Source organism: Accipiter gentilis, chromosome 17, assembly GCF_929443795.1.
Source record: "Accipiter gentilis chromosome 17, bAccGen1.1, whole genome shotgun sequence".
Classification (NCBI taxonomy): domain Eukaryota; kingdom Metazoa; phylum Chordata; class Aves; order Accipitriformes; family Accipitridae; genus Astur; species Astur gentilis.
The window spans coordinates 11615035-11630885 of record NC_064896.1 but is presented as its reverse complement, the minus strand read 5'-3'; the positions used below and the strand labels follow the sequence as shown (position 1 = coordinate 11630885).

The window sequence follows — 15851 nt, the reverse complement described above, 5'->3', positions numbered from 1 at the left end:
ACATACCCTTTGATCAGGATCCCTTGCCTTGCCATGTTTTCAATTCCCACCATTTCAATGAGGAAAAAAAGGCCTACGATACATGGGTTTCTCCCCTATGGTAGACTCTTCAGAAATCTGCAGTAGAGAAATAGACACCTGAACAGTAAATATGTTAAGTTTACTATTCTAATCAATCTTCTTTATAAATTCTTGAGAATTCAGACCACCTGGTTCTGCAGAGCCACAGGTGCCAAAACGCTGAGAAAAAATAAGCATTGGTGGACCTACCTGAAGAGGCTCTCGGCCATAACTCATCTGATTCAATGATGATAAGAGTAATGGTGATGACAGCATTATGATGCAGATCTAGAAACCATGCCTATTTTTGCAGCATTCCCTCTGAGCAGGAAGAGCCACCTGGTAACAAGGTGGCAATTGTCTCAACCATGCTAGTAGTCTGGCTGTTGCTTTCCCTAGCAAAAATGCAGTAATGATAAAGGTAAGGACATTTTCTACATCCTAAAGCTTACTGCAAACTGGTGGGGTGATTTCAGTATATGTATGTGTGGAATACTAAAGAAGAATTACTACTAAGGTATTAAAGTGTTTGTGTGCCTTAATTTGTCTGTTAGCTGAGCAGACTTCTGCTTTAAGGATGAAAGATAGTAATTTGTAAAACGCTGGGCCTGTATTTTCAGTTTGAATTTAATCTGCTTGCAGTATTATTCCACTTTGTGCTCTAATTTGCATGAATATTCACCGCAGAGGAGATGTATTCCTAGGCTGCTCTTAACTAGAACACTGCCAGAGGTCTGCCTCTGCTGCCATCAAGGAGGAGCTTGCTCATGGGTCAAAATCCCCTCTCAGATAAAACTTGAGCAAGGCCTTGAAGTCACTCGGACTGCATAGATGTGACTGAGTGGGGAATTTGACAAAGTAATGTCTTCAGCACTATCAGGAAACAACCAGAAGCAAAAGAGATGTGATTTCACAAATATAACCAATGAAATAAACCACAGACCCAGAAGAAAAGCAGCACGGGACAAAACCCAGAAACACCAGGACAGATCTTTCTTTGGTGTCGATGACTACTGATTTTAATGAAGCTTTACTGGTTTATAGGAGTGGGAAGTTTGGAAAAAACTGTAAATTTTACTAGTTTGAACAGCTAACGAAAAACTGTTTAAGGCTGGTGCTCGCAAAGTATAAGGAATCTTAAAAGCTGTGCCACTCATAGCCATGTCGTTTCAACAAAACAAATGCCCTCGTTTAATAGGGCTATAGCGCTTGTGTCATTGCCAAGTTCTAATATAATACTTGGCTTTGTCTTTGGTGACGATTTTTGTACAGACAGGCATTGCAAACACACAAACAGCTCTCAGTCTTCCTCTCAGCTTTCTGCAGGAAAGGACTACTTCAGATACTGCCACTGTACTGAAATGGATACATAGAGGAAATACAGAGAGGGCTCCCTTCTTCCCACACTCCCCAATCACTGAGTTCAGCTTGCAAACAGAAAGGACCAAGTTCTAGCCTCCATCCTCCCTGCTTTGCACTGCTCCAGCAGCAGAAAGTAGGCAGGAATCCAGCCTACCAAACTGACTGGGGATTCCCCCAGCATCACAATGTGGTTTACCACCACTTTTTCCTCTTAATTTTGGTGCAAGAGTCTTAACTAAATTGAGGGCAATATCTGAAGAGTAGCTGTATTCTAGCAATCCCAATCTGCCATAGCAACATCCCATGGCGTTCAAAACCAAATGCAGATTAGAGAAGCTGTGCTGTTTTGGACAGCTTTGCTTTAGTCTGATTTCTTAAGGAAACAAAATTGAAATGTTCAGGCAGCCTGTCTGCAATTCCCCCATAACACGAGAGTAAATTAGCAAGTTTCAACCAAGTTTGGAAGAGCAACGGAAGTCTCTAAGATTCTACAAATTTCATGGAAAGTGCTGAATGTCTGGGGGGAAAAAAGATTCAAACAATTGCTCCCACAATGGAAAGAGTAATTGTGATTTAATCCTTAATGTATTCCAAAAGAAAGAAAAAAAAGATGGACAGGCAGCAGAGACAGCTCCAAATGAGCCACAAACAGTCTTCACCTAGCCCAAGAGACAAGGGACAGAGAGAGAAAGGAAGAGGAGGAGGAAAATACGGGGTACAAAACTGGACAAAACAGAGTTCCTTAGTTCACAGTTAACTGAAAAAGTTATGGTTTGGTTGCACAGGATAACACAAAATAGCAGAAGAGTTGAAGTTGGAAGTGGTCTCTGGAGATCATCTAGTCCAACACCCTTGGTCAAAGCAGAGTCAACTACAGCAGGCTGCTCAAGGCTGTGTCTAGTCTGGTTTTGAATATATGCAAGGATGGAGACTTCCTAACATCTCTAGGCAACCTGTGTCAGGTTCAACCCACCCTCACAGTGGAGAAGCTTCTTCTTATATTTAAATGGAACATACTATACACACACAAAGGCCCAGGTAAGATTAGTGCCTTAGCATGAAAGGGATTATATGCAGATTATGTAACACAAATTATCTTTCCTCTCAGTTCACAACCTAGGCAAGACACATGAAATGTGGAAGAAAAAAACATATGTAACAGATAATAACTCTCCAAGGCCACACAGTGCATCAGGGTTAATTGCCCAAAGACAATGCATCTGTATAATTAGTGGGAGTAAACCATAGAAGTACCTTATTTTTCAGTCTACCATGACCATACAGTTTAAAACAAAAATAAATCTTTAACAATAACATGCTTATTTAGAGATAGGCTATTTTCTTGCTTAGAGTATTTCTACCAGCTCTTCTAGCAGTAACCATTAACCTATTTAAACAGGGCTGAAATGATAAAGGGGCTCAGTCTTGGAACTGTAACATCCCCAAAGTTTTCTCGGAATACCATCCTAAAGTCTTCATTAATTTGCTATAGGAGATTGCAGCTGTAGAAAGAACCAAACACCTGCCTAGCATACTCTAGATTAGGATGCCAATCCTTGAAACAGTTTCCAGTTTGAAGAGCCAAGGTAACTTTGAAGTTTAAAAACAAACAAACAAAAAAACCCCAAAAAACAAAAAAACAAACCAAACCAAACAAAACCAAAAAAAACCCCAAAAAAACCCCAAAACCCAAACAAGACAAAAAAAAAAAAAAAACAAACAAAACCCCCAAAAAACCCCAAACCAAAAAAAACCAACCCCCCCAAAAAAAACCCAAAACCAAAAAAAAACACCCCCCCAAAAAACCCAAAAAATCCAAAAAACCACACCAAAACCAAAAAAAAAGCCACAAAAAAGTGCAAAAACACACCAAAAAAGCCCTAAAAACCAAAAGTACAAAAAAACCAAACAAACACTAAAACAAACACACACCCCCAAAACTCCCAAAACAACAACAAAAAGAACTAACCCCCCCCCCCCCCAAATTAACTAAGAAAACAACAAGAAAGACCCATCAAACCAAAAAACAGATGACCAAAACTTCAAAAGGAAAACCACAGACCAATCCCGTACCTGCTGACAGCAGGTCATCTCAATGCGACAGCCAAGCCACCCATCATTTACCACCTGAAAATACAACGAGAGCTTTGGTCTAGAATACTGGGAGAGATGAAGAGATTCCAATAAAGTAAAAAACTAGGACTCAAATCCATTACTTAGTCTTAGGGATAGGTCACAGTTATTAAAAGGAATTCACACAGTCACTGAATGAAACTTACCCAGGGCAAATGGCTGGCATGATGAGTAACCCAACCCTCAGCTGGCAAACAGTCAGCAAAAGACATGAGAGATTTTTTAACATCCCACATAGTGCATTTCATACCACAAGGATTTGTAATGTTAAGTCTTCTTTTCCTACTTAAACTTATGTTTTAATTCAAATGCAATAAAACAGTAGTCTTAGCAAAGTCTTGTGCTAGCTTAGCTCAGACTTTATCAGAACAGGACATTGCTTTTAAAAATAAAATTTAAAAAAAGGAAATCATACATCAGCAGCTCATGTTTAGCTGCAAATATGTTATTGCTGGTCCCTCTTCCTCATAAATTATATTACCATAGGGTGGATGAGCCAACATTATGAACCTGGGCTACAGCGTACCTCATCCTGGACCAAAGCAACAGAACACTCACTTTTCCAAGAAAAGCATCTGTGTAGAAATGCAGTGTGTACACTGCTACCACACATAAAGTAATTAAGAAAAAGAGTGAAAGAAGATAAAGAGCCAAGCAATTCCATCAACATTCCCTGGTGGGTCACTATGAAGACCTGGTACATTCTCATCTGCAGCTGAAGGACTGCTGTTCAACCTTTGGCAGACTGAAACTTAATCATTCTAAGAGTAGGCTTTAGACAGACAGTAGGAAATTAACACATTCTTGGTCCAGACCAGTTTGCTTCTCCCAGAAACCAGCTCCTCCATTATTTTTGTTCCAGTCAATAGTGCTTTTAATAGCTAAATGACAAGGGCAGTGTGCTTATGGCACGTTAAGGATGAACACACAGAGGAATGACACTGCAAAAGCAGAGCTTGTAATGTAGACATTGAAAAAAATATACATTATCACACTGATTTCCCCCCCCCCCATTAAGTATACACTGCAACAGATAACAAATCAAAATTGCAAGAGCCTCAGGATATAAAAAGAGTATGTTGTTTTGTAAGTAGAAGCAGGCAGTCAGAAAAACACTTACTAAATGGATGTCTGAAAACAGTTTTACATCATTTTAATTTTTTTAAAATTTTGTTAAAGTTAAGCACTTCACTGGAAATATTATCATGCCTGTAATTCCCACATAGTGCTGGAATGCTAAAACAAAAAAGAGATAGTACTGGCACACCTTAAGCCACTTGATGTTGATTTCTCTCCTCAATTCCCCCCTGCACCCTGCATTAACCCATTTACTGTCAGTTGATGTTGCAAATCTTGGTGCAAAGCTTTTACCAACCTTAATTTCCTTTTGCCAGTAACTGGCAAGTTATCTGCTTTCTTTCAAACTCCTTAATTATCAAATCACTGATTATCAATGGATGGATGTTACGATAAGAAACTGAAGAACAGCCTGTTATCAATGGTAAGCTACACAAGGAATGGTCCCTTCCAGTCTAACCTCACCCCTTCCACCACACCAAATTAAAAAAGTTTATTTGAACAAGAAATTAAAAAAATATTTCTTTTCCTCTTAAGTATGCAATAATCTTTATACAAGAAAGCCAGAGTAGGAACAACAGAAGTCTGAAAGGCAGAAACTGCCTGGCACAGTCATGGGGTGCAAAACAGTAAGTTCAGCCATTAGAACTTTGTGAAAGAGTTATTTAGGGCAGCTTTAGGGATACTTTAATTTATGTCAGTTGACAATGATCTCTGTGGCCTTCAGGAAATAATAATTTCCTCAAAATAAAAATGAGTGAGCTGACAACTCAAGATAAGTATTCTATTCTACCCATTCCAGCACTGAGTAACTACCCATCAGCTATCTGCACCAGCCTGAAGGTTACCCTGCACTACTATGAAGGCAACAGTACCATTTGCAAGAAAACATACCTGGATTTGTTTAAATATGAGCACCGTCATTTACCTTCTTTGTTCATATTGTTCTTTATCCTCAGTCTCATGACACACTTCATTTATTATCCTTTAAAAACTGTATCCCAAGGTCATTGCAAAAGAAACAATATATTCCTGTTTATACAGTCCACAGGACAACGGCGATCTCCTAAGCATCTCTGCCACAAACAACGCATTCAAGAAAAAAATGCTTGCAGCTACATCAGTAGCAAGTAATACACTTTTATGAAAGGAACCAATACAATTTCCTCTGTTCCACCTAAATTTCCAATTTTCAAAAGCTGTGAAGCAATGAAAAAAATCTTCTGGGTAGATTTTTTTCCATGGGTTTAACCACAATTTTATCAGTAATGTTTCTAGTCTGTAAACAGATTTAAAGGAATTAATAAAAATGTTATACCCCTATTCAAAAGTAAATGTAGAATAAGTCAAATGGAACTGGATGAACACTACTAATATGCTCTAAAAGTAGGCATTTGAAATTAAGTAAGTTTAGTTTGCTCACATTTGTGTGCCTTTTAAAAAAAACCTTTCTGGAAAACCTCTCATCTTCCAGGCAAGGGTGCTTATGCGAATCATACCCAAACTGTCCAGGAAAACTAAATTTTCAGTTTGCACTTGCAAACATTTATGTTGGAAGCGCTCGCACAACTATACAAATAGAACACAATACTCTTATGCAACACATCCAACAGACTACATTCAAGAGTACAGTTCAGATCTTTGAATATTGTTTAAGTGCAACCAATTTGTAAGTGAGGTAAAAACAGTTGGGGAAAGGAGATAAAAATAGTTGTTTGCCAGAAAATCTGAAACAAATAAGGGCTTAAAGAAAATCACTCTGCACTTATAGACACTGCAGATGAAGACAGTTCAAGTTCATTAGAACACTATTTACAACAAATTATTCATGTTACTCTACAGATCAGCATGGATGTTTTGTAGTAAAACAGTACTATTTATGCATGAACTGAAAATGGAACGATCTCCTCATATTCCATAAGCAGAACGAACGGCATTATTGACTAGGATTGCTAAACATCTTGGGTTTGTTTAAAACAAAACCAGAAGATATCTTTGGGATATTTCTTAATAGAACAATCCATGACAAAAAAATTCCACCCTTACCTATTTATCATGGGCTTGATGATCTTTCTGCCAAAGTCAGCTCAACTTAAAACACTGAGTGACTTCACAGGGCAATTTACAGTATCTCGGCATTTGAAGAGGAACACTCCTTGAGCATTCATTTATGTCTCTGCCTTTACTCTACCTTCATGGAAATCTATATCCAGGCTTCCACCTCTTCTTATTTTGACTGTTCTCCTATGCGCATAATACATTCCTCATGCAATGTCTCTTATTTCAGAGGGCATTACTTCCAAATTTTTCATTTCCTTTCAAATTTCTTCTGAAAGCTGGAATTTTTTGACCACCTACATTTGTTCTATATTACCTACCTACTAATTTTGAGGTGGACATCGACATTTATTATCACCATTGCAATTACTGTTTAACTCTCTAAAGTATACAATATTAAAGACTTCCCAAAATATAATGTATGGAGTAAATTTATAGTATACTGAAAAATATTGTATGTTGGAGAATCCAAAATATACACTGGCTGTTCCACTCAATTTACAAAATGAATTTAAGAACCCACTTAAAATGCTACATTTGCTCTTTTCATGGAATCACAGGTATTCCACAGATCAGAAAGAATTCCTCTCAAGAGGTAAATTCTATTGAGAAGCTTTTTTAATTTCTCCAACCTCTCTCATCATTCTAATGCAGTCCTTCCCACTGTAGCAGCACAAAATGACATTAAAGCAGTGATGGAAAGTGTAGAGTGCTTGAGCAGTGCAGGAACTCTATTTGTGAAATCACTGCTTCCATAGATCCTGCTGATGTCTGAAATGTAGGTATATATAGTCATATAGTCCTACTCATTTGAAAGTACCCAAATTTTAGCAAATCTTGGGTGAGAAAGCTTATTGTGCTTTACAAAGAAAAACAATCATTCAGAGCCTGCTCCTGTTTGAACAAGTTCATAATAATTTTGCTACTGATATTGGGGTAGAAGACTAAAGGTATGCCTTTACAAAGTTTGCAGAAGGATGGAAGCTAAAAATCATTTTCACTGTAGTTGGCAAACAGGATTTTGCTTTAAAAGAAAAAAAGGAAAAAAATGAAAGTCATAAAACAGATATCTGAACTTTGCAGTTCAGACACGCAGCACGGTAATACTAGTTTACTTCAGTCAGTAATGCAGGCAAACAGTACTTCTGAACAATCGGATCAAAGGTATGTAAAACTAAGAAAGCCCAAATCTCTCAAAACTCATATCCAGTACTTAAAAATGCATTAAGTCTCAGTCCCTATGACATAACCTTTCTTGGTAAAATTTCATTCTTAAGACCTCTGTTGCCCACAGTATTGCTTGCAGTAGTTTATTTCTATGATTACTAATTAACTGTTTAAGTCTTCACAGACTATCACGACAAAGGGTATGGATTCACTGTTTTGAAAGAAACTTTTTTAAGTAAAATATATATATGAAAACATTAACAGAATATATACTGGTTTGTTGTTTGTTTTTTTTAAAAAGGCCATGGGGGGAACTACAATGACTTCTACCTCTATAGTCATATATTCATCTAAACAGCTGAACGGAATAAAGCTGTACTCTTTAGATTCTTTAGATATTTAGAAAAAATAGCGGTATGAATGAAAAAGGATATATTTTGTTTAGCCTCCTTACCAAAGGAAACCAGGCTTCTGAGATCACATTGTCTACCAAACACTCCTCGAATAGACCTGAAGCTTGCAATTTCAATCAAATTTGACAGAGGAAAATAAAAAAATTAACAAATTTCAGTTTCTGCTGATGTCATGGAAACAGGTGGTTAAGGCTGTAAAGAAACATCGTGTTTAAGCTCTCGCTGAATAAAAGGCTATTAAATACACCAAGACCCAAATTTAATGATTTCTGTTCTTACATAACCCAACATCATACTGCTGAACACCTCACTGATGGCTCATATGTAACTAACACGTTGTACATCAAAATAGCTGTAAGTTGTACAGTATACAACGCAGAAAAGGGACCCCCTACAATTTTTGCAAAGGTTGAAGTGTGTGAGTTTCAAGCAAGATTCTTTGTATTGAATGTCTGCAGAACTGGGCTTAAAACATAATGAAAGGAACAAGACAAAATGGATCAGCAACATTACATTTTTCATCAAATTTATCTCAAAGTAAATGGGTAACTCCCACTTAGAGATGATGTCTTACTGCTTGTAGACAAAGCAGCATTTTGGAAATTTCAACTAGACATTGAATTGGTGCCACAGCAAACAATGATGCTGAAGCCTATACAGTGTCTGTCAAATGAAAACACAAGAAAACCCTCCAAAACACTGAAGCCCTCCACAAGAAATACTTCAGCTCCTCATCTTTGTACTCATTAATAAATACTCACTACAGTCAATCTGAATTACTCTTAAGAATTTCAAGGGTGAAATAAGGGTTAATGAGGCCAAAAGAAACACACGAACAAAGATATTTGTGGAATTAAAAAGAAAAAAACATAAAGCAAAGAATATGCAAGAAGCTGATTTCACACAGAATTAGTGGCAAATGGAGAAAAGCCTCAGTTTGATCTAAAACTAAAACAGTGCTTCATGATCAGGTGTGACTGGGGTTTCTCAAGGCACACTGTTTCCACGTGTGTTACTGTAACATGACACACATCCTTTATTCATTACTGTTAATTACAAGGAAAACCTCCTATAATTAACTGTAGAAGAATGTATCAATGAAACTTGGATAAACCAACCTTCCCCCCACACACCCATATATATATAGTAATGATTTTTTACACTGACAATTCTGTAAAATAATTTTTTTGAGTACAATAATTAAGATTATGCTGCTGCTTGTATTCTTGCAAAATCATTCCAACACAGATTCCATGAGCTATTCCTCCAGCTGCAGTAAAGAGGTGCTCTGAATTCAACCCATTACAGAAGCAAACCAGCTTACTACAGTACTCAAATTATACATTAAATTTGTATGCTAAATTATTAAAAATAATTTTCCTTCATTCCTCTATCATTCCCACTACCAGCAAAGACCTAAGCACAGACATTTTTCAGCACTGCCCCATATAGCCCTTTTCCAGCTTCTCTGACTAAGAGGCCCTAATCCTCTCTTTGTGGCATCAGTCTCCCTCAGCAAGCTTGACGCACCAGCACAGAAGGCCACTCAGGACAAATTTTGCATACCCGATTTTGAATTCTAGTCAACACTTTCAACAACAGTTGTTACCCACCAATTTGAACTGAAGGCTTTTCCATGTCAGTTTTGCCCACCCACAGCCAGATGACACCAGGTTCCACTAATGTCCCATATACAGCAACTGGACCTCTTTGCAGGGACCAGCAGGCTGCTGTTGGTAAACACTTTTTTTCAGCTATTAAGGTGGCAGTCAGTGAGAACTTCACAGAGGAAAAGACAGTGAGAGTTCTACTTACCATTAAGCTCTCCCTCCATGGCAGCCTTTCTAAGTCTGCCCTGAACTATGAACCCATGCTTTTTCCCAAAACTCCTTTCTTTTGAGCTCAGTAAAAGCAGGTAAGAGTGATTAATACATTTGTATAATATTAATGTATCTAGGAGCAAAGCTAGACCTGCCTATCTGAAATAACTTTGTCGAGTCAAGAATTTTTTATTCAAATAAAAAATTATGGATATGAAGATCACTGCAAAATGGACAGGACTTTGCAACACAATTTACACTTCCTTTCTATTCATTATTACATTTTGCCAGATTTTATTTCTCACTCTTCCCCATCCCCTTGGAAAAAAATAAAAAATATTCCAAGCCATTACCTCTTAATCTTCCAAGCTTTAAAGTCAAGCTCTAAGGGAATGATTACAACCCCTATTTTCTTCAGCCGTATGCCACTGCAACCCAAATTCAAAGTTACACACCATGACAACACACTATGGTCAATCAGGCCCTCATACTGCGCTTGTTGTCCTCTCCCTAAAATGCTGCAGGTTGCCTGCTTACCCTCCAAAACAAGCAGGATGAGGACTAGCTACGTACCACACACTGTTCATGCCATTCTGCATGCTCCCAAATGCGATTAGCACAGAAAATGCGAGAAGACCAGAAGGCATCTTTCCATATTTAGCTGTGTATGTTTAATACCGAGTTAGATTTCACCTCAGCGCATTATTCCATTAATCAAGGGTGGGTATAGCAAGGAAGACATAGACTGACATCAGCTTTTAAGATTTCTCTTCCTCTTCCCCCCACCCCCAGCTTCTATGACACCATGCATTGTGCATTTCATGTGCATTCATGTGTGCAAACAGCAGAGACTTATCTATAAAGATCAGTTATATGGTAAAGCTGCAAAAGGAAACTTTCACCCTTGTCCAGCTGGTTGAATAACTGCAGAGGCCAACAGCAGCAAGACTCTAAACACATCCTCTTCTTCTTCCTCCACCCCCACATCTCTAATCACTTAGGAGGAAGATAGGAAGATTAGCAGAGAGGAAAAAAATAACCAAAGCTGCAGATAACCCTTTAGGACCACAACGTCAGGCTATGAGACATGGAGCAAAAGGTTAATGCAGCTGTATTTTCAGGAATCTCAGACACAATTTTATTCAAAGGGGAGGGAGGGAGGGGTGCTGAGAAGGTGAAAGACAGAGAAAAAAGGAAATGGTGATGAAGACAAAAATGAATTTGTCATCTACAGCTGGCTCTTTGATCACCTGAAGTATCCAGAAAAGGATTACCAGCAGAAATAGGGCAGTTTCATTACCAATACACTGCAATTTTTTTGTAGAGTATTTTCATTATCATCATCAGAACAGATTTTAGTAAGAATACAGCTGCAGAAGTAAGGGCTAATTGAACTATGCGAAGAATAAAGGTGTGAACCAAAACAGTGACAGAGAGCTACCTTTAGCAGCTGGATACACTGAAGAGATTTGAAAAAAAATGAAATATAAATAAAAGTCACTTTCACTAGAAGACAATGTCATCTTCATCCATGTCTCTGAACGGTTGCTATGGGGTTGTGAAGAGGAGGGGAAAGATGGGGGGGGAGGGGGGTGTTATAATCAATCATCTCAGAAGAGCATTGCTTCTTACAGAGAAAGATCTGGATTTTGACTGTGTCCCCAAGAAAATTGCGGACTGCAGAGCTGCTGCCACGCAGGGCAGCAAGGAAGCAGGCAGAGCAGAGGCAGCAGCTGGGGATGGAAACGCCTATTAAATCCTTTAGACAACAGATGGGCAAAGCTCGGCTGGGTTATAAAAAAAAAAAAAAATACACCACAATGCATCATGTTTTATTGTCCCACCATAATGAACAACACTTAACACCCACATGCCCAAAGAAGCCCCCCTATGGCTGATCTTCCCCTTTCCCTAAATTATAATCTCGAGTCTCAATCCACTTTTGGGGGGGCTCCCAACCCAACGAATTTGCCACATGCCATTGCTTATTGCACCTGTTACTAAAAAAAAAAAAAAAAATTAAAGAAGGAGAACATTTGGGCTTCTTTTTAAGGGTTTTTCTTCCAATTAATGCTCCCCTGCCCTTGAAGTGAATATACTATCCAAGCAAGCAACAGTAAGTCCAGATCTTGAATGCATTTAGGGGATCTAATTATGTCATGTAGGGCAGAAGCACCTGCTCTCTGCTAATTCCCTCCACTCGGTTTCCTCTTTTTAATATTTCTTACCATTGTTCCATTCAGGAAAATCTGCTGGGGGCGAGTTTCATAAACAAGCTTTAAGAAAAATAATTAAATAACCTCCCCTCCCCCAAAAATCCCTCCTACAAAAACACAGCATAACCAGAATTAATTCTGCTACCAATCCTCTATTTTTCTTTTATTTCAGACCCTACCCACAAAAACCACCAGACCATCCATCCATATTTGCTAAATACCCACAGCAGTCAGTGCCAAAGACATACTGTACATATTTCCACCCCCCCAACTGCACCTTAAGGACTACACCCTTTTCAATCATGATGTCATGAAATACTGCTGGTGACTCCCCCACTACCACCACCACCTCCTCCTCGGTACTACAGGCTGTGAACCTTTCATTTCAATATAATTTGATTAAAAAGAAAATGTTCCTAAGTAGGGCAGTGAAGAAATTGACGTGAAAATTCACCACCAGCAGATCACCTATTTTTTCCTCTGCATGCACTCTGGCTGTCATCAGAACAACACCCATTAGCAGGAGTAATGAACATAAAGCATCCTGGGCTTTTTTTTTTTTTTTTTAAGGAAAAAAGAAAAGAAAGATTTAAAATTAAAACTAAATAAATAAAGGCAAAAATCCCCTATGAATATTACCTCCACTAAAACAGCAAATGGGAAAACCTGAACCCTCAAATATCCCATCCCCAACACCTCACTGGCTGCTAGAGCACCTTCCCCCTAGCGCCTATGCTGCTGTAAAAGAACCAACCTGTCTGTCCTTTTCCTAGGGTTTTCTCCAAACGATAGGGTCCAACATATTGTGCATGTTGAGCTCCGCTGCCTTCTTTCCCTGTTGATGTCATTTCTACCTGGATCTGTAATTCTGCAATGTGTATGTGCTGATGAGCTGGAATTTCTCCCTCTGCAGTTCTTTAAATTCCCACTTTGCAGCTGTGCAAGCAAAGCACTCTTTTTCTTTGCTTTAGTCCACTCGGTTGCGGATTTTTCTCTTCTTCCTCTTTCTTTCCTCTCTCTCTCACGTGTGCGTTTTCTCGCTGGGTCTGCCTGGGACGCTGATGGACGAAGGAGTTATTTTAATGTTCAAAGAGGGGGATCTACGATCCAAGCCCAAGGAGCATGATGCTGGTGATCCGAGCTCCGCACGCCTTGTTCTCTCTAGGAGCTGTTCAAGGGAGAGCCAGAGCTAGAGCAGCGGAAGAGCTGGGGCCCGCAGCTAAGACTGACATTAAAAGCAGCCAATCCCCGCGTCTCCTATCTCCTTCTCCCCTCCTCCTTCCACTACCTTTTCTTTTCCATCAGCAGCAGTTACTGCCTCTGCCTGCTACAGAGCATCATGATCAATGGTAACAGCAAACACCTAAGTTTATCAGTCTATTGATAAGGCACAATTAAATATAGTTTACTGTGTATATTATTTTAAGTCCCAAACACACACTTTTTTTTCCCCTTCTGAATTATACTCCAGTAATGCAGCTGTACTTCCAAAGTATTAAAAGAAAGGCTGAGATTGTGGCAGGAATTAGGGGAAAAAAAATACTTCTGAAAATGAGCTTGAGAAATTTATTGATTCTGTTGGATTCTGGAGCACTTCCATCTTCTGTGGGTTTTAACCCTTAAAGAGAGCCTTTGTGGGGGTGGGGCAAAGAGAAAAAAGTTAGGAAAAAAACCAGGGCCAATCCTGTAACCACTGAACTCAGTGACAGACCTGCTTCTGAATTTGATGGGAGCAAATAGACTTCAGGTCCTTAGATGAACAGATCAACAATGGAATGGCCGCTACCTTAATTAGAAACACAGCAGAAAATCCAGGGATGAGATGGTAATAGGAACTGATTCCTAGATCCACAGGCCCCATACTAGCAGCCTAAGAAAACTTTAAGTGTTTTTGTCCAAGTGCTTATACCTGTGTTTAACCTTCAGAGCTTAAGGAGTTGGATGAAATAAAAGACTCTGTAGATATGGTTCAAGTTAGGCACAAGCCTGTGTACTTTCTGGATTCAGGACCATACAACAGTTTCAGCCAGACTCCAGGGCTATCGAGCTGAAACCATTACCACACACAAGTTCCATCTTTACCTCCTCTTCTCTGCTCCACTCCAGACAGAAAACTGGTCAAGATATTCTTATCAAATTGCAACTGAGACACAACACACAGCAAGAATTCTTCAGTCAGAGAGGGAGGCCTTGACAAGCCTGTAAAAGAAAGGGAGAGTAAAGAGAGGGCAAAACTTGAACAAGCCTTATCATTATCTGTTGCTCATTGAGAGAAAAGACTATTTCAGGTTTGCTTGGTTTGGGTTTGTTTTGTGGTTTTTTTTTTTTAAAGAGAGAAATCTACCTTTTTTTGATACCTGTATCTACAGACAGCAGCTGCTGATGTAAATTAGAATAAAACTAGAAATTGGCTCTTTACCTGTATCACAGACGACACAACTCTACCCAACAGGTTGCAGAGGAGTTAACAAGATGAGGAAGTGGGAGGAAACCAAGCCAGTGGATTGAAAGCTTAAACCAATTCACAGGTATCCTTCTGTCTCCTCAGGAAACAAAACCTCAACACTGGCTTTGACCTTCCCCCGCTTTGCTCTTTATGGTTCATCCTTTCTCACTTCCAGACCGTGCCGCTGAAGCAAGCTGCCAGCAAACTCCAAAACACCCCAAACCGTGCCCATTCCTCTTCTCCCCCCTCCAGACCTCGCCCTGTGTGGCCACCCGTTAAAACTCCTTCTCTGCTGAGAGGACTGCCTCTACGTTTTTCCAACGGCAACCTCTACCCCATCCAGCCCCCACAGGTGTTTACTTTCCTCCCCTACTAAACTCAACTCCAAATTGCCATTTCTCCAAGCTCCCTCCCCCAGCTCTTTCATTAAGCATTGTTCTTCCCTCGCCTTACCACAAGGCCAATAGCTGCTCCTCTTTCATCCTTGCTCCCCCTCACACTTCTCTCTCCCCCCCCCCACCCCCCGCCTCAGAGCCTCGGTACGCCGTCTCACGCACCTGATCCCGCAGTTCCTCACTGAGGAGGAAGGAAAAGCAGTTGGGGAAAACGACGCCAACAACGGGGGCGGCCCTCCCCCACGCCATGCTCCCCTCCCCTCTGCTCTGCAGCCCCCGGTGGAGCCGCGTGGACCGGAGGGGGGGAGGAGAGAGGAGGCAGCGGGCCCTGCTGGCAGCCACGGCGACATGGCGGCGGCGCAGCACCGCTCTTCCCGCCAAAAGTGGTCCGTAGGGGGTCGGGGGGTGGGGGGAGGACTGCGTGGAGTGCCCCTGCGGAGAGGCCTAAGGCAGGCTTTTAGGGCCGACGGCTAGATGGGCGGCTGGCAGTACTACGAGACCTGCTCCACGGCCGAGGGGTGAGGCACAGCCTGCCTGTGGTGCGAAGCGAACCTGCTCCAGGTATGGCGCAGGACTCGGACCTGGCAGCGCTGACAGACCCGAGGGCTCTAAAAACCCAACTGTGAAGCCCAGAAACGTCAGAAGGGATTCAACAGGACGAGCTGGTACATCTTGCGACACGGTTGAAAAAATGTCTCTGAAAC

At 40.3% G+C, this 15851-nt stretch overlaps 1 protein-coding gene across 14 annotated transcripts in view; it reads right to left on the bottom strand.

Annotated features, from left to right (window-relative positions):
• Positions 1-13509, bottom strand: part of BRSK2 (BR serine/threonine kinase 2) — a 324024-nt gene extending 310515 nt beyond the window's left edge. For all 14 annotated transcript variants that reach the window (XM_049820723.1, XM_049820725.1, XM_049820726.1 and 11 more), the window contains exon 1: positions 13061-13509. In XM_049820723.1, coding sequence (XP_049676680.1) covers positions 13061-13154 — 94 coding nt within the window. In that variant the 5' untranslated portion in view covers positions 13155-13509. The remainder of the gene's footprint in view (positions 1-13060) is intronic.
• Between the last annotated feature and the right edge of the window lie 2342 nt (positions 13510-15851).